Here is a 24,924-nt window from a genome sequence, read left to right on the forward strand (position 1 = left end):
AGCAGCCCATTTTGGATCCACCTAATAGTGTTTCCATCTAGTCCAGTTTCTGCTAATTTGCTTATCGGAATGTCACGTGACACTATGTTGAACACGTTGGTAAAGTCTCGGTAAATTATGTCCACAGTGTTCCCTCTGCCCATTTGGGAGGTTTCCCAGTCAAAAAATGAGATTAAATTATTCTGACAGGATTTACTTTTGGTAACTTCATGCTGGCTTGCATTAATCATTGTATTTTCTTCAAGATGCTTGCACATGAATTTTTTAATAATTTGCTCCAGAATTTTTCCAGGGATTGGCATCAGACTAACTGATCTATATTTCCCAGGTTCACCTTTTGATGTCTCTCAAATGCACCTACATAGGAAGTTGCCAGATACCTCTCCGCCCCTTGTCCGTTTAGCCATGTATTACCGGCTTCAGGGTCATCAGGCCTCCTTCAGACCAAAGCCACATCCCCTGTGGAGGATTCGTGGGGGCTGCCTTCTAGCAGTGGGTGAGGCGGAAGGAAGACTGACTGGGCCAGAATGCTGTACAGTCACTTTCCCGCCAATTGCAAAGCCATGGGAGAGGGACGGCAGTGCCGTAGAATGGGGGAAAGGCCAGGAAACAACGCATCGGAAAGGGGAAGCCATCTGAGGGGTTCCAGGCAGGCCATCTGTGGCCCTCTGGGGCCGCGGTTCTGCACATGTGTACTATTTCAACTGGAGCGGGTCCCAGGAGGCCTTCCTAGCCCTCACTGCCGAAGACCCCTTCCCTGCTGGATGCTGCTGGGGTTGTACGGGGCAGGCACTGATCCTTGGTCCATCCCCTACATTATTTTGAGGGGCCATCGCAAAGTTTCCGCACTTTTAAAAACTTGATTTGTTAAGAATTTCAAAAACAAATTGCATCACTTTTCTATGTACTCCCCTTCCTTCACAATGCATTTTTCCAGCGTCGTGGCAGCTTTTTAATGCCATCTGCAAATTATACATACGGAGGGGTGCGTAAGCAGGTATACAGTTTTTTTTATGAAAAAACAATAGCTTTGTGAAGGCACAATAAGGATGGCATACAAATTGCAATTAAGTACAATCTCTTAAGCGCTCAAATTGCTGGCCTTCAGCACTTACACATTCCCGTAGTTGTTTCTATGCTCAAGCACCCTTTGGTGCAGGGCGAGGAACTCTGTATAACTCTTATAACTGCATACCTACTTTTGCACCCGCTCCCCCGGTATATAAAATATATTTATAAAAGATAAAAGTGCGGAAACTTTTTGAAGACCCCTCATTAAGGCAACCCTTGACCCTTGTGAGGAACGGGACGAAGCTTGTTTAGTCCACAGAAGAGCAACATTCAAAAGTCAGGATGGAGTGAAATGAACAATTTCCAACCCGATTTGAAAGGTAAGATTTACATGAAACAGCCCAGCTGCTGTTTAGCAGTCTGTATCATCCTAGCTTGGATTTATTTTTATTTTTTTATCAGCTGTAGAGAATTTGCTCTCTGCTTGGACGAAATTCCACAAGTATGAGCTCATCTGACCCTTGCAAATCACAGACTGCTTATATGGGTAATTAAAAAAAAATGACAAGAAGTAGAGAAAAATCGAGGCTGGGTGAATTGATGTTTAAACCGAGCCTCTCTCTTTGCAGTCTGTGCATTTTCTGAACATGTATGTATCCTCAGCGTGTCGGGTAGAATAATTAAAATTATGCCAGTCTGCAACAAGAGCCTCTGTATGGTGTCTAAGGCTCCTTGTTGGGAACCATGAGAACTGAAGGCCTTGGACACGTGGGCAGTTGGAACTGCGCATTGAAACGTTAGTGGCCCTGTGGAAAGGTGGCCAAAGCCTTCCCTACCTGCGGAGCAGAGGCGTTCGCAGGCTTCCTCATGCAAGTGGCTACAGACAAGCTGGGGGCAAGGAGGGCCTTTCCAGCGGCAGCCCTGCTGCTGTGGAGGATGTCCCCCCGCCAGGCCTGCTGGGGGTCAGCGCTGCTAATCCTGGTTGGGACAGTCCTCTGGCGAGACCTCAGCAGCCTCTCAGGGCTTGGTGGCCAGCTGCTTTAAAACTCTCAATTCGTAGCTGCTGCAGTTCTTTGCAATTGGCCTTAAATTCATCTCTTACATTTTGTAGTGTTTTCTTGTTACCTGTATTTTATGTTGCATTTCTGTGGCATATAACGTGTGGCAAACTCCCTGAGAACTCTGGCAATTGGCTGGTATAAAAATCAAGCAAACAAATGCAGGAAAACCGTTTCCTTGGGGAAAAAGCGATAGAGGCTGGCAGTCCTTCTCTGAGCATTCACTTTGGAAATGGGTGTTAGAGAATAACGGACCTTGGGCTGTATTCTCTGAAAAGCTTGGCTTGTACCTTTTGATTTTTGAAAGCCAGGTGCTGCATGTAATACTTGCAGAGCCCGTGGAGGGTGCGGCCGTACCTGCTGCCCCGTCACTCTCGGGGGCAGGCCATGCGTGGGAGCCACAGGTTCAGAGCCATGCTCGCCTGCGGGACTCAGCGGGTGGTTGTGGGCTAGCCACGGCTTTTCAGCCCAACCTGCTTCCCACAGTTCGTGCTGGGAAGGAGGTGCGTCCCCCACCTGCCCCTCTTTGAAGGGAGCAGCCACCCCACACGGACAGGAGCAGCGGGCCTCTTCCTCTGCCAGCCCTCATCGAAGGCAGGGCACCCCCCGCTGAACGGTGCACGTCCCCCCCCCCCCCCCCGTGCGCCCTCCCACCCGTGTGCCTCGTCTTTCAGGCTGCAGTCGTGAGGGCCAGGGCTCTTGCTGGTTTTTTTGCGGGGGGGGGGGGGGGGAGGGACCGGCATGACGAACTGAAAATCCTGAAATGCACATAGCCTCGGGCAGCACGCATGTTGTTCGGGAACAGGCAGATGCTCATCCTGACGTGTTGTGTTGTGTCACATCCTGGAGCCACCAGCTCGTTGGGGCAAGGGCCGCCGCCTTGTTGCTCTTTTCCTGAGGGCCGTGTGGACTGGGAGGAACGTCTCTGAATCCGCACACTTCTAGCGAGGAGGGGGGAAGGCCTGACTTCCTTTTTAAAAAGGCCTTGTTCATTCTCCTGATGTCATAACGATGTCTCACTGGCTCGGTGTCGCTAGATGAATGAGTCAGTCTGTTTCTGGTCTCCCTCCACATCCACCCACCCCGCTATGCGAGCTCTCTCCTCAGCGGTCGGCTTTGCAGCTGGTTGTCTGCGAAGTGTGTGAGTCTGTGCTTGGGGCGGGAGTCGGAAGGAGGCCTTTTACCCCAGCTTCCTGCCTCTGAGTGGGGCATTGATCATCCGTCCTCCTGCCTCCAGAGCAGATCAGCAGCCACCTTGCTCTGAGAACCTCCACCTGGAAGAGGGCCGTGCCGTTGTGTGGGTCTGCCTCTGTGGACAGGCCGGGCAGTTCCCTTCCTGCAGAGCAGGGCTGCTCGCTGGTCCCCTGCATGGGCTGACGGGACCGGTGGAGCCGGTGCTGAGGCAGCTGCCCGGGCATTCAGTCCCTCTTTGCGCCAAACCTGGTGAGCTGCCACGGAAACCCCAGCGGCCTGGGGCCGGGGCACTTACTGGCGTGGCTTCTCCCCCGTGTGGCTGCTCAGACTCCGAGGCCCTCTTCAGAGGCACTCATCCGGGTGGCCCTGGTCAAAAGGATCCAGAGGGTGGCCACACGAGGGAGGACCTGGGCAGCGACGTGCCCTGTTTGTGGAACAGGCTCCCCAGAGAGGTGCTCCCGGCACTGCTTCAGCTCTCTGGCTGGCATCGGCCAGTCTCTTCTTTTCTCCTCCCAGGCATTGTAGAGACCTAGTTCTGGGTCAGTGTGGATGTTTCATCAGTTGCTGCGCTGTCCATTCCTTTCCACTTAATTTTATTCTTTTAAATATTTGTTTTTTTCCTGATTTTTAGCTGTGTAAACACATATCCATTTTTAATAGTTTATAATCTGCCCAGAGAATGTGAATTTTGCCTGCAGAAGGTTTCCAGCTGGGTTAAAGCTTGGGTGCATGGTGTGGTTCCTCCACTCCCCCCCCCGCCCGCCCCCAATTCTGAAAGGGTGGAGTGTGACGGGCAGGAGGAGCTCTAAATGTGCCTGCGTTTTTGCCGTGTTGGCCCGGCCCCATTTGCCTTCCGCCGAAGCTGGAACAGGGCCTTGGAGAGCTTTCCTGAAGTGCAGTATGGCCTTCCCATCAGGGCATATTCCACGCCTCTCAGCTGAAGGATCTCCTCCTTCAGCTGAGGGGCAGCCCCTGCCCTCAGCCCCCAGAAAGCTGCCACCTCTCAGAGTGCGTCAGTATCGGATCAGCGTTGCCGAAAGGAGGACAAAATGTTCTTGCTTCACTGCAGGCCTTTGGAAATGCAAAGACAGCCCATAATAACAACTCCAGCCGCTTTGGGAAATTCATCCAGGTCAACTATTTGGAGAACGGCATTGTCCGGGGGTGAGTGCAGAGCATGTGCCTTTGAGGCTGGAAGGGTCCCGGACAGGCCCGTCCACGAAGGTGTCGGCTGGCGGGGGTCCGGGGGCTGTGGAGTGCGGGGGCCCATCGTGCTCCTGCACAGGAGCTCCGAGCCACTGGCCGCCCTTCTCATGCAGCTGAACCAGCTTCAATGTGTGGCACGTCACTGCTGCGTTCTCAGTTTTGTTCCTTTTGGCGGATTCCAGGGCCGTGGTCGAAAAGTACCTGCTTGAGAAATCTCGTTTGGTGTCTCGGGAAAAAAATGAAAGGTAAGAGGTGGTGGCGCATGGGCACCAGCTTCCTTCCTGCTTCACCTGGGCTGCTTAATCGTAACCGCAGTTGCTTAGCACTTTTAGAAGAACGTGTTGCTGCACCAAACCTTGTGGTTTGCATTCAGCCTGTGGTTGCTTTTGCTTTAGTCTAGTTTGCTAGGGAAGGCGCACACCAGAGAGGTCTGCCTGGCGCCATCATTGTGTGCTTTTCAGCGCCAGGTCAAGATGTTTTTATTCACCCAATATTTTAATGTTTAATAGATTTTAATTATCTTTTATTTCAGTCATGGGTTATTTAATTTTATTATTGTTCAGGGCACTTGTGATATTTATATTGTTGTATTTATTGAATCTGTTGTAAGCCATCCAGAGAGCAAAGTGATTGGATGGGTTAGAAATATCCTAAATAAATAAAAAATAAAATAGTTTGTTTATGCCCGGCTTTTCTAAGGCAGTAATAAATCAAAGTGACTTGCAGGCAGAATTTTTAAAATTTATTTTCATTTTTATTTAATTTGTATTTATTTTTCAATTTATATCCTGCCTTTTTCCTCAAAGGGCTCAAGGCAGCTTATATCCTCCTCCTCCTCCATCTTCTCCCCACAACAACAACCCTGTGAGGTGGGTTGGGCTGAGAGTCTGTGACTGGCCCAAAGTCACCCAGTTGGCCCCATGGCTGAGCAGGGACTCGAACCCAGATGTCTGAGTCCCAGTCCTATGCTCTTTTATTAAATTTTAATTTAATAAAACGTTTTAATCCTGTTTTTTCACAGATGCCTCAAGACGGCTTGCAGAGTATAAAATCAAAACAATAAAAATACAGTCCCTAATATAATACATATTGTGTTAATGATTGTAAGCCATCCTAAGATGCCATGCATAAGGGACGGCATATACAGTGGTACCTTGGCCCACAAACACCTCAGTTCACGACCAAATCCGGTAGCGAACAGAAGTTTCAGAAAAAATTTGCCTCAGGTCACGAACTCCACATTGGGTGACAATCATGATTGCACCCGTCTTTCCTGCACAATCGCAATTATGATCGCGGTCATTCCCCCACCCCACAACACGATCGCGATCGCACAATTATCGTTTGGACTCTCCCTCCAAACAACAACCTCTCCCCCTACCTGAGTTAGTGTTCTCCACTGTACTGTACGCTTCTTTGTTACTTTGTTGTTCTTTGTCACTCTGAACACTTTTAACCTTATTTACACTGAACTTTGTGGGGAAATTTGACTTGGGTTATGACCAATTTGGATCCCGACCAGAGTCCTGGAACGGATTAGGTTTGTGAGCCAAGGTACCACTGTAAAAGTTTTAAATAAATCAATAAATAAAATAGCAATAAATAGATCATGATAAATACAATCATTATTAACAGAATAACATTAAACCAATAAACAAAAGAGAATAAATCACAATCGCGAAAAAATAAATCACAATGGATAAAATAATAAAGTGAATAAAATAAAATTGACTGTTGAGTTCAAAAATCTAAAAACTCTTAATTCTTAAAATGACATTTAAAAAAAGGGTTTAATCTGGTGCCGAAAGGAATATAGGCTCAGTGCCAGGCGAACCTCTCCGGGCAGTGCATTCCACAGTCTGGGGGCCACCACAGAGAAGGCCCTACTCCGAGTAGATGCCCTTTTTACCTCCTTCAGGGAGGGTTCCTGGAGCAGGGCCTCTCCCGCAGACCTTAAGGGGCATGAGGGCATATAAGGAAAGAGATGTCCCTTCAGGTGTCCCGGTCCCAAGCCGTTCAGGGCTTTATAGGTTAATAGCAGCACCTTGAATTGGGCCTGGACTTCAGTGGGGAGCCAGTGAAGCTGGTAGAGGACTGGCGTTTTATAAGAATAACGGCTGGTCCCCGCTGGCAGCCCGGCAGCTCTGTTTTGTACCAATTGAAGCATCTGGACCGTTTTCAAGGGCAGCTCCATAGAGAGCGCGTTACAATAATCCAGCCAGGAGGTTACAGAGCATGAATCACCGTTGCCAGGCAGTGTTTATCCAGGTTTATCCAGATATCCAGCTGATGGATCAGCCAAAGCTGGAGGAAAGCGCTCCTTGCCACCTGGCTCTCCTGTGACAGCCCGGGATCAAGGAGTACCCCCAAGCTGCGGGCCCTGTGCTTTAGAGGAGTGCTGCCCCGTCCAGGACAAGGCCAAAGCACAGCAATGCAACCCATAAACTTCACAATGCAGTCCGTACCTTTCAGAACAATAGATCAGTGATGTTGTGAGGCATCATTGGCCACAGTGGCAGTCCTAAAATTTGCGTCCAGTGCAAAGGCTGCAAAATTCCCCACCTTTGCCCGCCACCCTTGGTCGGAGGGAAGGGGAAGGGCCCTCGGGGAGCCTGACGTTCTTGCTGCCGCCCCCCGAGGGGCCTCATCGGTGGCAGGCGCAGACCCAGGGCCTCAGCCACAGAGCCGAAGGGAGGGCAGCTTCCGCGTGGAAGGGCTCAGGTGCGTCTCGTGCCAGCCTCGGCCGGGGGCTCTCCCGCGAACTTGCAGGCAGCGTCCAGGTGAGCGGGGGGTGGAAGTCGCGGGAGGGAGATGCCTCCCGTTCACTGATGTCGGTTGCCTCCCCCAGGAATTACCATGTGTTCTACTATTTGCTGCTTGGCGTCAGTGCGGAAGAGCGGAAGGAGTTCCACCTCATGCAGCCCAAAGACTATTTCTACCTCAACCAGGTACACAGAGGCCCACTGTGCCAGCTTGGCTGACAAGCGCAGCCTCTGCCGTGTCTGACACCCTGTGGAGGGAACGATCCCCAGACAGGCCTCCTTTGTTCCCGCTCAGAGTTCCGAGGAGACCCTTCCGTGGCCTCAGAAGGCCAAAGGTTGCCTGCCGCGGGTCGCATTTTATGGCTGTGTCTGCCTGATGGAACACAGCGAGCCGCCCTTGCTTCCGCCTCTCTCCAAATGATGGCTCCTGTTGTGTTGGCAGCGGTGTTGTTATGTCTGCTTTTCTTAAAAATTTTGGATCGGTTTTCTTAGAACGCTAGGACAGCGGAGCTGGGAGCCAGTCCCACCTGGCCCAAACCTCTGCTCAGTGCTGGACCGCGGGGTAAAGCATCGAGCTCAGCACAGCCAGCAGGAGTGAACTGTCCAGAAATAACTCAGACGTGAACAGTTCCAGCTGATGCCCTTCAGGAAGGGGTGGTGACACGTTCGGAAGTTTATGTGGAATATTAAGCCTGACTCCTTGTGAAGGAGGCGTGTGCCACGGCACAAAGACGGTTTGCTCCCAGCTTGCTTCTCCCGCTTCCCCGGAGTCCTGGCCTCCGTTGTCACTGATTCGCAAACCAGATCTGCCTGGCGGGGCCGAGCCGGCTTGGGAGACCTGCTTTGGGTTCAGGAGGCTGGAATCCCTGGCCTGGGCAATGTCCTGAGCAGTCTTTCCCAGCTGGGCGCCCGCCAGACGTGTGGCTATAACTCCCACGATTCCCCCCATCGTAATCTGCCTGTGTGTTGTGGGAGCTGTGGTGCAGCACCTCTGGTGGGCTCTGGGTGGGGAACATTGTCCCAGACAAACTGTTCCTGGTTGGTTTAGTCCAGTGGTGGGGAACCTCTGGCCTGTGCGGGCCCCGGGTCTTGGCCAAAGCTGGGCCCTTTCCCTGAGGCCCGTCCCTCTCCTGGGATGGACAAGAGCAGCAGGGAAGAGGGGATCGTGGAAGAGTCGAGTTGGAAGGGGCCAAGAAGGCCACCTGCTGTTGCAGGACACCAAGTCACACCGTCCCACTCAGGTGGCTGCCCAGTTTCTTTTTGGATGCCATCGGAAGTGGTGCCATCGGGATGGGGGCTGGCCCGTGAAGTACCCAACTCAAGATCAGAAGGCATAAATATTCGCTCGTTCCTGAGCACCCGAAATTCTCCCCTGGGAGAATTGGTGCGTGCCCGAAGGCAGGCATGACAGAAAATGAAGAGGGGGAACCTCCTCGCTTGCGGTGCAGGCCTCGCTGCAAGGCCGCTGAGAAGCCAGCTCCACTGAGCGCAGCTCGGCCCACTGCGACGATCGCAGCCCAAGCCTGCAGTCCTGGCCCAGGTGGGCGGCTGCCGAGGGAGAGCGTGCTGGGAGAGGAGGCACGCGTCTTGCCAGCAGGTGAGCTGCATTGCCTCCTCTTGTCCTCGCCGCAGGAGGACAGCTGAGACGGCGGCTGATGCAGCCATGCTGGGAAGGGAGGGCCCCGGGCACCGGCCGGGCTGGGTCGCGTGCCCCCTGGTGTGCCACAGGATGCCTTTCCGCTCATCCTGTCTGTGCGTTCTTCTTCCGCCTTGCAGCATAACTTGAAAATTGAGGACGGCGAAGACCTGCAGCACGATTTCGAGCGCCTGAAGCAAGCCATGGAGATGGTCGGCTTCCTCCCAGCTACAAAAAAACAGTAAGGGGGCCGTTCGGCCGCTCTCGCCCGGCCAGCACTCGCCCTCGCGGAGGACGGGGCCACTTCGCAGGCCAGCGTGCGCGCGAAAAGCCCATCGCGCTGGGAGGAGGCCAGAATCAGGCACGAGGCCTCGGCATGGTGCCTGTGGGCGTGTTTTGGGCCACTACCGCGGGTTGCCGGCTCCGTGCTCCTTTGCTGCGGAAGCGTGAACTGTTGACTATCAACGCTGTCCCTGAGGAAAAGTGGAATAGTGAGTTTAGGAAGCCCCCCCCCCCCCCCCCCCCCCAGCCTGGCTTTCAGCAGCATCAACTGCAAAGTTACTTGCTGTTTGGGAAAGTCCGCCTAGTAACTGAAGACGCTGCTGTGGGATTCCATTTGCAGATGCCTTTTCGTTAGTTGAAAGTAATCTGCTTTTTGGGTGAAGGAGCCCCAGGACAACCCCCACGGGGACCCTTTGGGTGCATGCCGAGCTGCGGGTGTCTCAGTCTCGCTGTTTTGGAGCCGTGGGCGGGGGGAAGCAAGCGTGTGGGCGGCCTGTTTATGATTACAGATGTGCTGCTCTCTGCCTGTTCTGCCCCAAGGGGGTTTCTCTCTCCTCCGGTCTCCGCTCGCACGCTCTCTAGTGGACGCGTCTGACTGGAGGCCCTCCAGCTCAAGGGGCCATGCCCTGACTTGGTCTGTAACGTCCTTCTCCAGAATTTTTTCCATGCTGTCCGCCATCCTTTACCTGGGAAATATCAGCTACAAGAAGAGGGCAGCAGGCCGGGACGAGGGGCTGGAAGTGGGGCCCCCTGAGGTGCTGGACATCCTCTCTGAGCTCCTGAAGGTATTGTAGCCCGCCTTGCGCATACGCAGTCCTGGGGGTGTCCCAAGGCTGGGTGGGCCGGAGGCTTCTCCGGCCCGTAGGCTGTTCACGCAGTGGCCCCCGCCAGCCTGTGCAAGGCCCACACGCAGGCGCGCGCACGGGAGCTGTGCTCCTCCGTCACAGTGGTGGCGAGCCTATGGCACGCGTGCCGCAGTGGGCACACAGGGCCAAGTCGCCCCAGCCGCCGAGCATCGGATAACAGCGCACATGGGGGCCATGTGCCCACGCGGAATGTCGATGACAGCATGAGCCACGACTCATGAGCCGCAACTCGTCCAAGCATTCGCATGGCCAGTCAGCGCACTGCCAAGGATCCATACATATCTGCTTGGACCGGCTGTGTGTTGTTTTTCTAAACTGAAGCCTCAGTATTCAGGTTTCATTGCAGTGTTGGCACTTTGCGGTAAATGAGTGGGTTTTGGGTTGTGGTTTCGGCACTCGGTGTCGAAAAGGTTCGCCATCACTGATCTATCAGTTCCTTGCTCTAGAGCAGGGGTCTCAAACTCACCTTACCTGGGGGCCGCTGGAAGTAGAGTCTGGGTGAGGCTGGGCCACTTCAAGTATGCCACCACCGCGGTGGTGGGGGGCCGCTCATCCCATGGCCGGCCCGGGCGCCGCCACTGGTGCTTGGAAGGCCGCAGGGCCCCTGCCCTGTGCCCCGCCCATCCCGGCAATTGGCCTGCGGGCCGCGAGTTTGAGACCCCTGCTCTAGAGACCTTCCCTGCCCACTTCCCAGAGTAGCGGCCTGGGCTCCGGCTGAACGGATCTCCTTCAAGGCTCAGAGGAGGATGGGGTGCCTTCTGTGCTGCCTGCACCACTCTGCTGCCAGGCTTTGCATTTCAGCAATTCTCTCCCCCCACCCCCGCCACCCTCAGGTGAAACGTGAAATTTTAGTAGAAGTTCTGACAAAAAGAAAAACCGTGACCGTGAACGACAAGCTCATCCTGCCATACAGCCTCAGTGAGGTAAGGCAGCTGTGTGCTGAGCTGGCATGATTGAAAGGGGCATGGAAAGTAGGGCAACTCGGCGGGTTGTCTCAGGTTGTGGGACGGGCTGAGGGCGCTTATTGCATGGGGGGGTGGAAGCTCGGGCCCAGGGCCACTTCTGAGCCCCCTCGGGCTTCCCGGAAGGCCACGTGTCCTTCCCCAGCCCTCCTTCCTTTCGGCCCACCACCAATCCATCGGTGGTTCCCAGCTAGCACTCAGTCCCCATCCCCGCCCAAGATCGTCAGGGAGGAGAGAGAAAACAGTGTGGCATGTTTGCTCCCGTGATCCACAGGCCATCACGGCTCGCGACTCCATGGCGAAGTCCTTGTACAGCGCGCTCTTTGACTGGATAGTTCTGCGGATCAATCATGCTCTGCTCAACAAGAAGGATATGGAAGAGTCTGTCACGGTGGGTTTTCAGGAAGCGGCTGGTGCGCCTCCATCTGGGCCTCGGGCCCGGTCGGTGCCGAGGGTTTTCGGGGGAGGACTGGCGGTGTGGCGGCGGCTCTGTTGCGGGAGCCAAAGGCCACGTGGCGCCCGGGGCGTGTGGCCCGTCCGGCTGACGTGGCTCCTCCTCCCCTGCTGCTGCAGTGCTTGTCCATTGGTGTGCTGGACATCTTCGGGTTCGAGGACTTCAAAACCAACAGTTTCGAGCAGTTCTGCATCAACTACGCGAACGAGCAGCTTCAGTATTACTTCAATCAGCACATTTTCAAGCTCGAGCAGGTGAGGCACGCGGGAGGCAGGCCTTCCCCAGCCCTCGGCGGCAGGTAAACGGTGGCGAGGAGCCAGCGGTTCAGAGCATGGCAGAACAAGGTACGTGCCGCTCTTTGCCTGCGACGTGGCTGCTGAGTCGGGGCTCGTGGTCCTGCTGGTTAAGGAGGAAGACACAGTCGATCGGGAAGACCCACGGTTGGGAAGGATTGCTCTGCAAGCTGAATCACTGCTCTACAAATTTTGGGAAATTATCGACCTCCGAGATAGAATGTGCAAATTCTTACATATTTGGATTAGATCACAAAATCATAGAATAGAAGAGTTGGAAGGGGCCCTGAAAGCCATCAAGTCCAACCCCCTGCTGTTGCGGGACACCAGGTTACACCACCACACTCAGAGGGCTGCCCAGTTTCTTTCTGGATGCCTCCAGTGTGGGGGAGCCCCCCACATCTCCAGGCAGCTGGTCCCACTGTCCTATCGCTCTGACCGTGAGGAAGCTTTTCCTGATGTCCAGCCTGAACTGGGGTTGTCGCAACTTGACCTGCTTATTCCGTGTCCTACATTCTTTCTGCAGTGAGAAGATACCTTGGCCTTCCTCTCTGTGATAGCCTTTGAAGGATTTATAGAGGGATGTCATGACCCCTGTCAGGCTTCTCTTCTCAAGGCTGAACAGGAAGGACAAGTGCCAAGTTCTCTCAGTCCCTCCTCACAGGGCAACATTTCCAAACCCTGCATCAATTTTGTTGCCCTGCCCTGGACCCTTTCTAATTCACCGGCATCTTTCTTAAATCTTGGTGCCCCTAACTGGACACATACTCCAGGTGAGGTCTGACTAGCGAGGAGTATGGAGGAACTACTACTTCTCATGATCTGGATGTAATACGTCTGTTAATGCATCCCAGAATAGCATTTGCCCTTTTGGCGGCTGCACCACATCGTTGGCTCATGTTTAGCCAGTCATCCAGAATTAATCCAAGATCTTTTTCTTTGTCAGTTCTGTCGAGCCACCTATTCCCCATCTTGTATCCATGCCTTCGCTTTCTCTTTCCTTGGTGGAGGACTTGGCCCTTGTCCCCATTGAATCTCCTTCTGTCACTTTCAGCCCAGCGTTCAAGTTCATGAATCTCGCCCTGGATCTTCATTTGTCTTCTGGGGTGTTTGCTATTCCTCCCACTTGTGTAGCATCAGCAAAGGTGATTCTCTTCCTTGTACTTCCTCATCGAAACCCTCAGTAAAGATGCTGAAGAGCACTGGGCCCAGGGCTGAACCCTGCGGCACCCACTAGTCAGTTGCCTCCGTCCAGTCTGAGAAGGAGCCATTGATGAGCACTCCTTGTGTCCGATGCAGCAGCCCATTTTGGATCCACCTAATAGTGTTTCCATCTAGTCCAGTGTCTGCTAATTTGCTTATCGGAATGTCATGTGACACTATGTTGAACACGTTGGTAAAGTCTCGGTAAATTATGTCCACAGTGTTTCCTTTGTCCATTTGGGAGGTTACCCAGTTAAAGAATGAGATTAAATTAGTCTGACAGGATTTATTTTTGATAAATCCATGCTGGCTTGTATTAATCACTGCATTTTCTTCAAGATGCTTGCAGATGGATTTTTAAAGAATTTGCTCCAGAATTTTTCCAGGGATTGATGTCAGACTAATTGGTATATAGTCCCCAGATTCATCTTCTTTCCCCTTTTCAAAGATAGGAACAATGTTAGCCCTTCTCCAGTTTTCTGGCACTTCTCTAGTTTTCTAAGATTTATTGGAGATGATAGCCAGTGGTTCTGAGAGTTCCTCCGTTAGCTGTTTTATGACTCTGGGATGGAGTTCATCGGGCCTGGAGATTTGAAAGTGTTTATTCCACCTAGGAATTCCTTGACCATTTGTCTGTTGATCTTGGGCTGCCATCTCTCACTTCCGTCTCTCACTTCCTCTTGAGATGAATTAGAGAACAGGTGATAAAGGTGCTGTTATCAGCTCAACTTTTCCAGATATTTCACAATAAAGAGTTACATACAGGCGAGTACATTTGCCTGCAAGGGAGGGAGGTGTCTGAAGATCGACAAAGTACAGTAGAACAATGAAAATGGTACCACATGGAAATGTATAAATTTATCTTCATGTTAAGACTAAAGATTATTTCCTAACTGTAATTTATTTTTCTTTTATTGCATGGTACATTTGTCTTGGTCAGATCTGCACATATTACAGTTATATCTGGTGGCTTGTGAAAGTGTCATTGCCTAACATTTCCAAGGAACAGTTGTGTGATATTTTCCCTCAGAGGCCAAGATACCTCAAAACTGTGTAAACAACGCAGATATCTTCTGCTGCATTTGTGGCGAGGTGATATTTGCATCTCAAAAGTGCGGTAGGACGGCAGTGGTGGAAAGGCAGACCACCTGTATTTTGGGTGCAAAGTAGGGGCTCAGGACAAGAGCTGGGCCCCTCATTCTTGTTGTATTACATGTGCAACTGATCTGCGTCATTGGCTGAAGGAGAGGAAAAAGCCCACGCCTTTCGCGGTCCCAGTGGTGCGGAGGGAACCCCCCCACCGTAGGTGGAGTTTCTTGGGAACAGCAAGGCAGATGACTAGGAAAAAACACATGGAAAATTTGCTTAGGTCCTATAAAGCACTCGGTGCAAACCTGTCTCTGAAAATTCACATCTCACACTTGCGTTTAGACTATTTCCCTTTGAATTGTGGGGCAGTGAGTGATGAGCATGGGGAGAGGTTCCACCGGGATATCGCAGGCAAGGAGGAAAGATACCGAGGGAATGGAGTCCATCCATGCTTGCCACTTACTGCTGGAATCGCTCCAGGGATGATCCTGCTGCAGTTCACAAGAGAAAAGCCAAAAAGCTCAGTGTAGATACCGAATAAAGATGGAACCTTGTTGTTTAATCTGATGTTAGAGCTTGTCAGTTTTTCATGCAAAAAGCATGAAAATGTTACTTGAAAAACCAATAAATGAATGGAAAGTTATGTTGTGGGTATCGATAAAAAGATAAATTTATAAGGATTGGTGTGGCACCATTCTCATTGCTATATCGCATTTTGCAGAAAAGTTATGGAGCAGAATTGCACATCCCCTTCGCAATTTTGAATTGAATTATTTTGATGCAATCTTGACCTGAAGCTGCATCTTGCAAACAGGAGCCAATGAATGCTCAGGACTTAATTTTCCTTTATTAGTGACCCAGTTCTGGTCAAATTTAGCTACACTCATTTCCGAGGCTTTCTCCTTGTCAGCCAGTGATACCACTCCAGCAGTTCCTTCCTCCCCCCCCGCCGCCTCTGATTTATATCCTGCCTTTTTCCTAAAGAAAGGGAGGTCGCCCCTCCGTGCTGTGTGTGATTTTATACCTGTGCGTGTTTATAGGAGGAATATCAGAGTGAAGGGATCACGTGGCACAACATCGACTATACGGACAACGTGGGTTGCATCCATTTGATCAGCAAGAAACCGACGGGCCTCTTCTACCTGCTGGACGAAGAGAGCAAGTGAGCGCGGCCGGCGGCGGTGTGGGAGGGCAGAGCCGGCGGGAGGAGCCGCCTGAAAACAGATTGGGAAGGGAAAGGAGGAGGCAGAACAAGAGGAGGAAAGGAGGGGGGCAAACAAGAGTGGAGGCCACACATCCTTCATAAATGGACACTGCGGTTGGGTGGCAGGGACGGCGCCACGGAAGGCGTTGCTCCTAGCCAGGCCGCAGCAGAGGGCACGTGCAGGCCGGAGTGTGGTGGGGGGCGAGCTGAGCCCCTGCGGCTCACCTGCTTTGGGGCGTGGGCAGGACACCTGCATGACCTCACCCTGCCTGCGGGGCAGGCTGCTCAGCGGAAGGTGTCCTGGGCGGTCGCCGGAGTCTCCCCCAGAGGGGGTGGTGCGGCGGGCCTCCTTTCCGCAGCTTCGCTTCTGGCGGGGTCCTGCGTTCCGTTCGGCCACTTCTGGGCTCGTTTTCAGCAGTTCTGTCCCCGTGCGGAGAGAGCTGTCCGTGCTGTGGGAAAGCTCTGGGTGTGCACGGGCTTCTGGGACACCTGACCTGTGTGTGTCTGCCTGGGCAGTGCCGGATGGCAGACAGGGGGGTCCTCCTCGCCATCCTGCCCCCCTTTGTCCCCCAGCTCGGTGGGTCTGGAGAGGATCGCGCAGCAACAGGGCCCTTGCGCCGATTCGCCTCAGGTCAACAGACGGCGTAGAGCAGGGTCCTCAAACTTTTTCAGTAGGGGGCCTGTTGAAAGGCTGTGGCGACCGTGCAGGCCGATGAGGAGAGGGGGGCCTGGGCGCGCGGCCGGTGAGGTGTCGTCGGGTGTGCGTGGCGGCGGCTCGCTCGCTCACTCGCTCAGGCGTCTCCCAGTGAGTCCAAAGCAATCTCCGAGCGAGCAAGCCACCACCTCTTGCCTGCGCGGGCCAGATGAATGGGCATGGTGGGCCAGATCCGTCCCGCAGGCGGTGATTTGAGGTCCTGTGGTGTAGAGTCTCTCTCTCCCATCGACAGACCTTGGATCTTGTGGATCTGGTAGCGTGGAGAATGCCACACGTTCTGCTTAGTTCTGTGGCTTTTCCTAACAGCCACGCTCCTGCCCTTGTCTGTCCAAGCCTGCCGGGCAGTTCACACGTGTAGCGAGAACAAGGTGGTGAATGCAGGGGCTGAATTCCGGAGAGCGAAGCGAGAACTGCCCGTCCTCTCTCCCCACCGTGCCGCCTCCTCCCTGCAGGAGGCGTCCGGGTCGCCCCTGTGCTGAGGGGGCCATCCGCCTCCTGGCCCGCAGGGCCTCCGTTGTGCACTCAGCCCCCCCCCCCCCCGCTCCCTGCAGCTTCCCGCGCGCCACCGGCCAGACGCTCCTCGCCAAGTTCAAGCAGCAGCATGAGGACAACAGGTTCTTCATCGGCACACCCGTCCTGGAACCGGCCTTCATCATCCAGCACTTTGCAGGCAAAGTGAAATACCAGATCCAGGTACTGGATTGGGCCCCTGCGGGGAAGGGGGACCCGCTTGCCCAGGGAGCCGGCCTCGTCAGGCTGGGGCCTCCGACTCACCCCGCCCGGGAGGCACTACAGCGGGACCTGCCAGAGCGCTGGCGCAGGTGCTCCACCGCTCAGCCCGGACAGGTGCCCTTGTCCGGGCAGAGCGTGGTCCAGCCACTGCCCAAGCATGTCTGCTCCCACAGAGGGCGCAGCGTGCAAGCAGGGAGGCGCCGTCCTCGCCTCTCGCGGCTGGGAGTGCCCGGGGCAGGTAGCCGGCACGCACGGAGAGGGAGCTGCCGGCACGGAGGCGAGGAGAAGCGCCTGGCCCGCACGCACGCATTCTCCCCGGCTCCCTCACTGGGCCCTTTTGGCCCCTTGCCCTCTTCCCCTGCAGGACTTCCGGGAGAAGAACATGGACTACATGCGGCCGGACATCGTGGCCTTGCTGCGCAGCAGCGACAGCGCCTACGTGCGGGAGCTCATTGGGATGGACCCCGTGGCCGTTTTCCGGTGGGCCACGCTCCGTGCCGCCATCCAGGCCATGGCCGTCTTCGCAGAAGCTGGTCGGCAGCGCGCGCAGAGGACAGCAGGTGCTCCTGAGCGCGGGGGAACCCAGCGGAGCTCTGCCGGGGGCGGGGGGCTGCTGCCGACCCTGACCCCGGACACTCCCCCCCCCCGCCCGGGCAGTCCCTGTCCCCTGCGGTCACCCTGGCACACCAGGCAGGGAAAAGAGGGGATGGCCTGGGAGTCGGGTGCTTCACCCCTCTTCCACTGCACAGCCTGCTGGAGGCGTGGGGGCTGGAGCCAGGGGGATTTTTGTGGGTACTTGTGGGGGCTGTGCCCCGAGACACAACAGCCTTCGACCCTGTGCGACTCCAGGCCCGCCGCCCTGTCATGCCCCTGCTGCCTCTGTCTTTGCCCGCCGGATTGCTCCTCCAGCAGAGTGGCGCGCGGCTTCAGAGTGGCCACGGTGGGGCTGCCGGAAGCAGAGGCTCCTGGAACGCTGTGAAGTCGCACCTGCTCGCCGTGGCACGAGCCGTGGTGCCGTGGGTGCCGCGGAGGAAGTCGCCTCTGTGGGGCCTGGCTGAGAAGCCCTCCGGCGCTCCAGTGGGGAAGGCTCTTTGGCAGCCTCATCCAGGGAGATGCGCTGTGTCCTGTGGCAGCAACCCAAGGCCCCTTTCCCCTCTGGGACACGGCGTGGGGTTGCGGTTCCAGGGCCCGACGCGCATTTGCCGCATTGCAATCGCATAGTTCAGGGCTGTGGCCCTTCCGGTCCTTGTAAGCCCTGTTGAAATGCGCTCTGAAGGAGAGGTGCAGGTGTGTTTGTGTGAGCCTCAAATGGGCTCCCTGGTCCCGTTTGAGCGTGTGTTTTAAGCCAGGAAAAAGCCAGCGAGCTTCAGGTCCGGACAGGCGAGGTGGGGCTGGGGACGGGGGGCTTTTGGTGCCAGCGTGCGCCTCCCGGCGCACTCACGGGGGGCTGCTTCTCTTTCCGCTCAGGGGTGGTGCGACACTCACCCAGGATCCCGCTTGGAGAACTGCAGCAAGGGAACTTCGTGACTGAGAGAGCATACCGGTAGGAGGCACCTTGGTTGCGTCCCGTTCCAGACAAGGGGCGCCAGGGAAGGAGGACGGGCACCGTGGCGCCTCGCGTTTCGCTGTGCTCCCTCCTGCGTGGCCTTTCTTTGGGCCTTCCTGTTCAAATATCCTACGCTGCCCGTTGTTACAAGAACAGTTATGGCTGTAAAGTTAAAAGCACTGCAGCATCTGCCTAGAGGGAAGGCCCACGATAAGGACCGCCCAGGAGGAGAGGCAAGAGAAAAAGTGCTGCGCTGTTTGCGTTAGAAACATAGAAACAGAGCGAGTCAGAAGGGGTCCCCTGGCCATCTAGTCTGACCCCTGCTCCAGCCGGCTCCACTCAGAGCAAGATAGAAACAGCGTGAGTCAGAAGGGGCCTCCCAGGCCATGTAGTCTGACCCCAGCTCCAGCCAGCTCCACACATACAAAAAGAAAGCGAGTCAGAAGGGATCCCCCGGCCATCTAGTCTGACCCCCGCTCCAGCCGGCTCCACTCAGATCAAGATAGAAACAGCGCGAGTCAGAAGGGGTCTCCCAGGCCATGTAGTCTGACCCGGCTCTGCTCAGAGAAACATAGCAACAGAGCGAGGCAGAAGGGGTCCCCCGGCCATCTAGTCTGACCCCAGATCCAGCCGGCTTCACTCGTGACAAGTTGCTTGAGGGCTGCTGAAGTCTGTGTGGTGCCTGCCTGCTCGAAGCGTTGCAGGAGGTCCAAAATCCACCTCTCCTTTCCTTCCCCACTGTTGGTGCTCGTGCTGAGCAGCCTTGGCTCCTACAGGTCTCTGCCTGTGCCGGTCAAGCTCGTAAATGCGTTCTCAGCTTGCCACCCTCCGCACGAACGGGTCCTGGGCCCTCCGCAGACCTGCTTGCAGCTCGGATGGGGAGGAAGGGGGAGCCCTGCATGGACTCCCCAAACTTCACAAGCCCATTTCCCCCTTGGGTGTCGAAAACTGGCGTGGGGAGGCACCAAAAGGCCTTCCTTCACTGGAGGGTCATCACGCAGAGACCTGTTTCCCAAGAAGAGGGCTGAACAGGAGATGCCGCTCTCCCGCCTGCCCCCCAGGGCTCCCCTCGAAGACCGAGCTCCCCCTTGGCCACCCCCTCCATCCCTGGTGATGCAAGACGACTGCCTGCTCTTGCGATGCCAGTTCCCTGCCAGGGCCCCTTTCAGCAGTGGTGCCTGCCAGCTTCCGGGACTTGCAGCCCTCTTCTCTTGGGAGCTGGCAGTCCTGGGCACCCCCCCCCCCCGCTCCCACCACCCTCGCTCGCTGTGTGGCTTGGTTCATTTAGCTTCTTCGCCTGTTCTCCTTTTGCAGCTGCTCAGTCATTGAGTTCTCATTTGATTGCCCTGAGGAATTTGGCATAAGCTCCTTTGAGGACATCATCGCTTCCTTCGAAAGCAAGAAGTAAGTAGGGGCGGTGGAGGAAGCCACTGCTGGTGGCCTGGGAGGCACAGTCCTGGGCAGATGCACCCTTCTGAGCACGGCAGGCTAGGGGTCGGGGGCGCTGGCAGGGCTGTGGGGGCCGGGGCCGGGGGAGAAGTGCCAAGCATTCCCGCCGTAGCTTCGGCCTTGCACTAACTTGAGCTGGCAGCTGAACGATTCTTGTGGATCTCCTTTTTCTGAGCTAGCTCAGCAGTGTAACTTGTAAAGACGCTCTAGAGCAGCGGTTCTCAAACTGTGTCCTGTGGAACACTAGGGTTTTGCAAAAGCCTCGTGGGGGTTCCACGAAAAATCTCAAAAATCAAATTTAAAACAGATTTTAAACTGAAACCACACGAGACCAACTATGTGGTTGTCAGTTGGTGTCCCAGCAGCAAACAAAGAAACGTGAGACGCATTTGGTTCCTAGGTTCCTAGGACTCTGTTGCGTTCTGTTGGGAATGGGATAGGACTATATAATCACTTTATTTGCCGGTCGTATTTAAAATGCTTTCTCTGTATTTCCAAACCCGCTACGTTAGGCGAAGCATTTGGGCAATAGGAGCAGAAGAAAGAAGGAAGAATGTTAGGGGTTCACGGTGCTTAGTAAAATTCAGGGATAGAGTTGGGATTCCATGCAAAAAAATGTCTGCAGAAAGGTTCCATGACCAGAAAAATTTGGGAACAGCTGCTCTAGAGCAACACCACTATTAGAGGAATTTAGGGGCAGCTTATAAAAGCAGAAAGAACAACCCAGCAGTGCATCTCGGGAAAATAAGAAAATTCTGCCCAGGAGTGACCTTTCACACGTCCTTGTTGTCTTCCCCCCTCTTTCCTTTCCTTTCCTTTCCTTTCCTTTCCTTTCCTTTCCTTTCCTTTCCTTTTCGGCTGGTGCCTCTCTGGAGGGAGGCAAAGGTAAGGCGTACGGTGGTGGGGGTGTTGTCTTGTGCTGAGGTGAGGCTCTTCACAAGCATGCTGCATCATGGAAGTCTGACGACCGCCACTCGTTGGGCGAGGTTTCTCCCGGACTGACTTTGCGTGTGACGCACGGAGCGAGGCCGCTGCTGGGAAAGGCAGCTGTGGCAGAGCGTGGCGAGGGAGGTGCTTCCGGGGAGCAGCTCCTCAGCCCCATCAGAGGGAAGGAGGTTTAGCAGGTGGCATAAAATGGCTTTTTCCAAAGAAAAGGAGTAAGATCAAATGGGCTAAAACGAAGTTCATTTCAAACCTCCCTTGAAAATAGTGTGCCGTTCGGAAGGTGGTGGCGGCAAATTACATTCCCGCATTTTCCCTGTAGTGACTCTTGAGCGCCTTGCCTGTCAAACATAGTCTTCTGTGTCAAGAACTTACCATGAGCCAAATAGCCTGACTTCTGAGGTTAAGCATTATAACTATGGTACTCTAGCCATAAATGCCACAATTCTACACACGTGGAATATTTTTAGTCCGCTGACCAGACCGCTGGAGTGTGTGATGACCCATCTCAAGGAGACCCCCCGGCCCATTGCCTAGCAGCGCCCAGCTGTTGCCCCCGGGGGGCTCGGGGCTTAGTCCCCACACAGACGCAGCGCTTTGAAAGGGGAGATCCAGCAGAGGCGCTTCATTCTGTAGTGGGTGCCCGCCCTCATTCTCAGGCCCGAGAAGAAATGGGCTGTTCCGTTGAAGGGCTTGGAGTGCATTCACCCGGCAGTCCTGTTGAAGTCCTGTTCAGTCACAAGCCGGGAGAGACGCTTCTGCTGTCGGAACCAATTAGTTACATGGGAGCCACTGGCGATTGCGGTAGAAGCCAAGTGCTGCCCCGCCCTGCGCCTGAGGAGCACGTGCTTAAGTCAAGGTCAGTCCAGGGAAAGCCTCGTCCCGGTTGGCGCTTGAGTGTGTGAGAGGGGCACGGGCTCTTCTGTCTCGCTTCTGGGGGCTCTCTTCCGGCCCACCCCACTCCATCTCCTTGTCTTGTGTCAGGCATGCGTGTCCATCATGTCTTAGGGACCTGCGCGAGCGAAGAATTGGGAGCCGAAAGGGGCTGCCCCGGCATGGTGAAGTTCCCCGCAGGCTCCTGCAGTCGCTCAGCCGTCCCAGCAGCCTGTGGCCACTTCCTGTGTGTGTGTTTGTGGGGAGCGGGGCGGGGGGCACACAGCTTCTGTTCCTCTGCCGGCTCAGCCAGAGAGTTGCAAAACCCCTCTTACGTTTGCGCAAGGCGCTGGCGGAGACCTCGGGGGCCCACCCTGGCAGGATTCTGACCCATTTCTTGTGCAGGGGATGGGGTTTTTCAGTGCGTACATGCCTGTTTTGGCTTGCAGTGAACGCAGCACGTGTGCAAGCCAGGGAGGGTTGCAAGGCAGGCAGCGCCGTTACCCAGCCTCCTCCTCGCAGTCGCCACCAGCCCTGGCGCCGCCAGCACGCCGAAGGTGGCAGCGTCGCTCCCCCGAGCAGCATCTTAGGAAAAGCCCCGACGACAACAGCAATGTAGAACCTCTGAGCAGCAGAGAGCTCCTCTTTGCTCTAGCTCCAGAAGCTGGTGAAAGCAGGTGACCGTCCCCTCTGGTGTCCCGGAACCCCGTCACGCTGGGGGACAGGAAGAGCTGCACTCCTTCACCACGGAGGGGGAGACGCAGGACACCTCCGTGCCGCTGCCCCTGGCCTTTTGGAAGATGCCTCCGAGTCAGATGTTGCTCCAGGAGGCTTATGAGCACAGGCTGTGGAAGTGCCGAGCCCGGCCTCTCCCCTTCAGCCACACCCCCTCTCGGGCACGTGCACTGGCTCCCTTTCCAACTCTCCCGGGCTCGCAGGGCCTCTCCTGGTGGCCCTCGGTCTCTGGCTGGGGCTTGCAGGCCCCGGGCAGCCAGCACCTCCACCTGCGCGGTCTTTCTGCACTTCCAGACCTGTTTTGGGTGAGCGTCCCCCCACCTAACCTGGCCCCCTTGGGTTGTGGAGACATGCATGCAGGAACACAGGCAGTGGCCTGCCCCGAGAGCGGGGCTTTCCGTCCGTCCCTGCGGGCAGTCTCGCAGGGCTGGCGGCAGGTGCGAGGGAGGGGGGCGTACGAGGAGGGGCCGCGGTGGCAGAGGAAGGTGCCGGAGTTTAACCTGGAGATGTTCGGCATGCAGAGCTGTTTCACTGTGCCCCTTCCAGTCAGGTTTTTGGACCCTCACACCTCAGGACAGGGTGGCCGGCCGACTATTTATTCATCGCACCCTTTGCAGGAGAAGTGAACAGCACCCACACAGCTCCTGCGTGACTTTTCAGAGTGGGCCGTTTGCTTCAGGGGAAGTCGGGGCGGATTTCCTGAAGGAGCGGGAGGGTGCCCCCGGAGCTGCCAAACGCTGGTGGCCCGACGCCCCAAGAGGCAGGGGCTCCCCGGCTCGGCAAGCCCGGTCTAGCTGCTTTCATCGCTAGGGACAAGCCCTTCGTAAAGCCGTGGGATCTGAGGTCCTCATCCAAGGCAAAGCAGACCTGTCACCACAACGGGGTGCTAAGCCATTGCTAGGAACTCCCCCCGCCCACAGCCCCGTGGGGATTGCGGGGGCGGCCCAGGTGCCCGCACTGGCTCCCTGGGCAGCCAGGCGCCGCGCACGTGCCCGTGCCTGCAGCCGCATCCGCCATCGAAGGAATGCTTGGGCAGAGTGCCGCTTCTCAAGCATGCACATCCTTTATAGTTTTTATTTATTTTATTTATTTAGGAGACTTCTATGCCGCCCCATCCGCCGAAGCCTCGGGGTGGCTTACAATAATAAGTAAATAAACACAATATAGAAACAATATAATTTGAGCCGACCTGACCTAGTTTTGGCTCCTAAGCTGTGCGAGAAGCTGCAGTCCAGCCGCCTTCATCACAGGACGGGCCTAGGCCGTGGATTAAAAGCCCGAAATCCTGGGGTTTCTGTTTGGACCCCGGGTGCAAGGAACCGCCGAGACGGCCCAGCAAAGTTGCAGGACGTGGCAGCGCAGAGTCAGTTGCGCAGGCGAACCCCCTTCTGCCGGCTTTAGCGGCCCCCTCGCCCCCACCCCAGCTTGCTCCTCCCACTCCTCTGGTGTGGTCGACCCATCTTCCCCTCACCCGCCCTGCTTGCCCTCAGCTGCTGGACGTGCTTTGCTGAGCCCCCGCCGGCCTTTTTCTCTCTCCAGTAACTTTCAATGTTTCAACAGGAAGAGCAGAGGCTCGAAGCAGAAGCAGATCATCCCAAAGGCAAGTGCGAGGATCCCCTTGAGGCAGTTGCTCCTGTGCTGCGTTTCTGTCCCGCCTCCTCCTCCGGCGAGGACCCTGAAGGCAGCTCGCAAAGCCTTTCCCCATGCCCTGTAGTCCTCACAAGAGCCCAGTGAGGCGGAATTAGACTGAGAGCGAGGGACCGGCCCGGGCAGCTGCGTGGCCGAGCAGGGACTCGGACGGCCTCGTGCGTCCGGTGCAGCGCATTCGCCACCGTGTGTGGCCGGGAACGACTGTCCCTACCCACGTTGCAGCTCTTGCTCTTCTTTAAGCACCAACAGGGAGACTGTTGCAGCTGACAGAATACACATTTTAGCGGGCCGTGGACGTGGCTGCCTTGGCTTGTTTGCATCTCATGTGCTGGGCACCATCGCTCTGCCAGAGCACACGACTTTGCGTCAGAGTATCCCGCTGCCCGTCCTTTCCGATTGACCCCCCCGTGCCCCCGGGGCGAAGCAGCTGCGGGAGGCCAGTGCAGGGAGCACAACTCCTTGCGCTCGGCCTGCCAGATCTGCCCTGCGCCGCGGGCTCGTGGCTTCGCCTGGCTCCACAGGCCCGCGGCCGGTAACAGAGGCCGATTCTCTTTCCTGCAGGATCTGCTGGACACCAAGTCCCTGAAGTTCATCGTGAGCATGACACTGCACGACCGGACCACGAAGTCCCTCCTGCACCTGCACAAGAAGAAGAAGCCACCCAGCATCAGCGCCCAGTTCCAGGTCGGAGGGCTGTGCCCGCGCCGCCTGCGTGCCCTCTGCCCCATGTGCGGCCGGCCCCCCTTTCTGGGGACGCAAGTAGGCTAAGGACGCGGCCCTCGAAATAGGAGCAGCGCAGCCGCAGCGACGGCCCGGCGATCCAAGCAGCGGAGCCAGAGCGGCATGTTGCGCTTGCTGGGATGCGCTTTCGGGATACGGGCCTCGCCCAGCTGGCTCGCACATGCCATGGAAATCCTGGCAGGCCGCACCGGAAACCGGTGCGCTGACAGGACAGGACTCGCGCCGCCTCCTGCAGGGCTGGGTGGCTGCTGCTCGGGCGGGGCAGCCCAGTGGGGCAGGAGTCGGTGGGAGGCACCCTACATCCGCCTCCCCTCCTCTGCG

At 55.9% G+C, this 24,924-nt stretch overlaps 1 protein-coding gene across 9 annotated transcripts in view; it reads left to right on the forward strand.

The window, feature by feature from the left end:
• Nucleotides 1-24,924, forward strand: part of MYO9B (myosin IXB) — a 56,382-nt gene that overhangs the window by 13,034 nt on the left and 18,424 nt on the right. For 8 of the 9 annotated variants that reach the window (XM_044455923.1, XM_044455922.1, XM_044455927.1 and 5 more), the window contains 15 exons: nt 4,333-4,427; nt 4,652-4,714; nt 7,318-7,417; nt 9,008-9,108; nt 9,805-9,934; nt 10,849-10,938; nt 11,252-11,368; nt 11,551-11,685; nt 15,057-15,178; nt 16,487-16,628; nt 17,032-17,227; nt 18,135-18,210; nt 19,528-19,617; nt 23,773-23,812; nt 24,424-24,546. In XM_044455923.1, the coding sequence (XP_044311858.1) occupies nt 4,333-4,427; nt 4,652-4,714; nt 7,318-7,417; nt 9,008-9,108; nt 9,805-9,934; nt 10,849-10,938; nt 11,252-11,368; nt 11,551-11,685; nt 15,057-15,178; nt 16,487-16,628; nt 17,032-17,227; nt 18,135-18,210; nt 19,528-19,617; nt 23,773-23,812; nt 24,424-24,546 (1,620 nt within the window). Of the gene's footprint in view, nt 1-1,258; nt 1,392-4,332; nt 4,428-4,651; nt 4,715-7,317; nt 7,418-9,007; nt 9,109-9,804; nt 9,935-10,848; nt 10,939-11,251; nt 11,369-11,550; nt 11,686-15,056; nt 15,179-16,486; nt 16,629-17,031; nt 17,228-18,134; nt 18,211-19,527; nt 19,618-23,772; nt 23,813-24,423; nt 24,547-24,924 lie in introns of those variants that run through there. The other variant, XM_044455931.1, reaches the window with a different exon arrangement.

This window comes from Varanus komodoensis, unplaced genomic scaffold (genome assembly GCF_004798865.1).
Source record: "Varanus komodoensis strain SLA01 unplaced genomic scaffold, ASM479886v1 scaffold80, whole genome shotgun sequence".
NCBI lineage: Eukaryota > Metazoa > Chordata > Lepidosauria > Squamata > Varanidae > Varanus > Varanus komodoensis.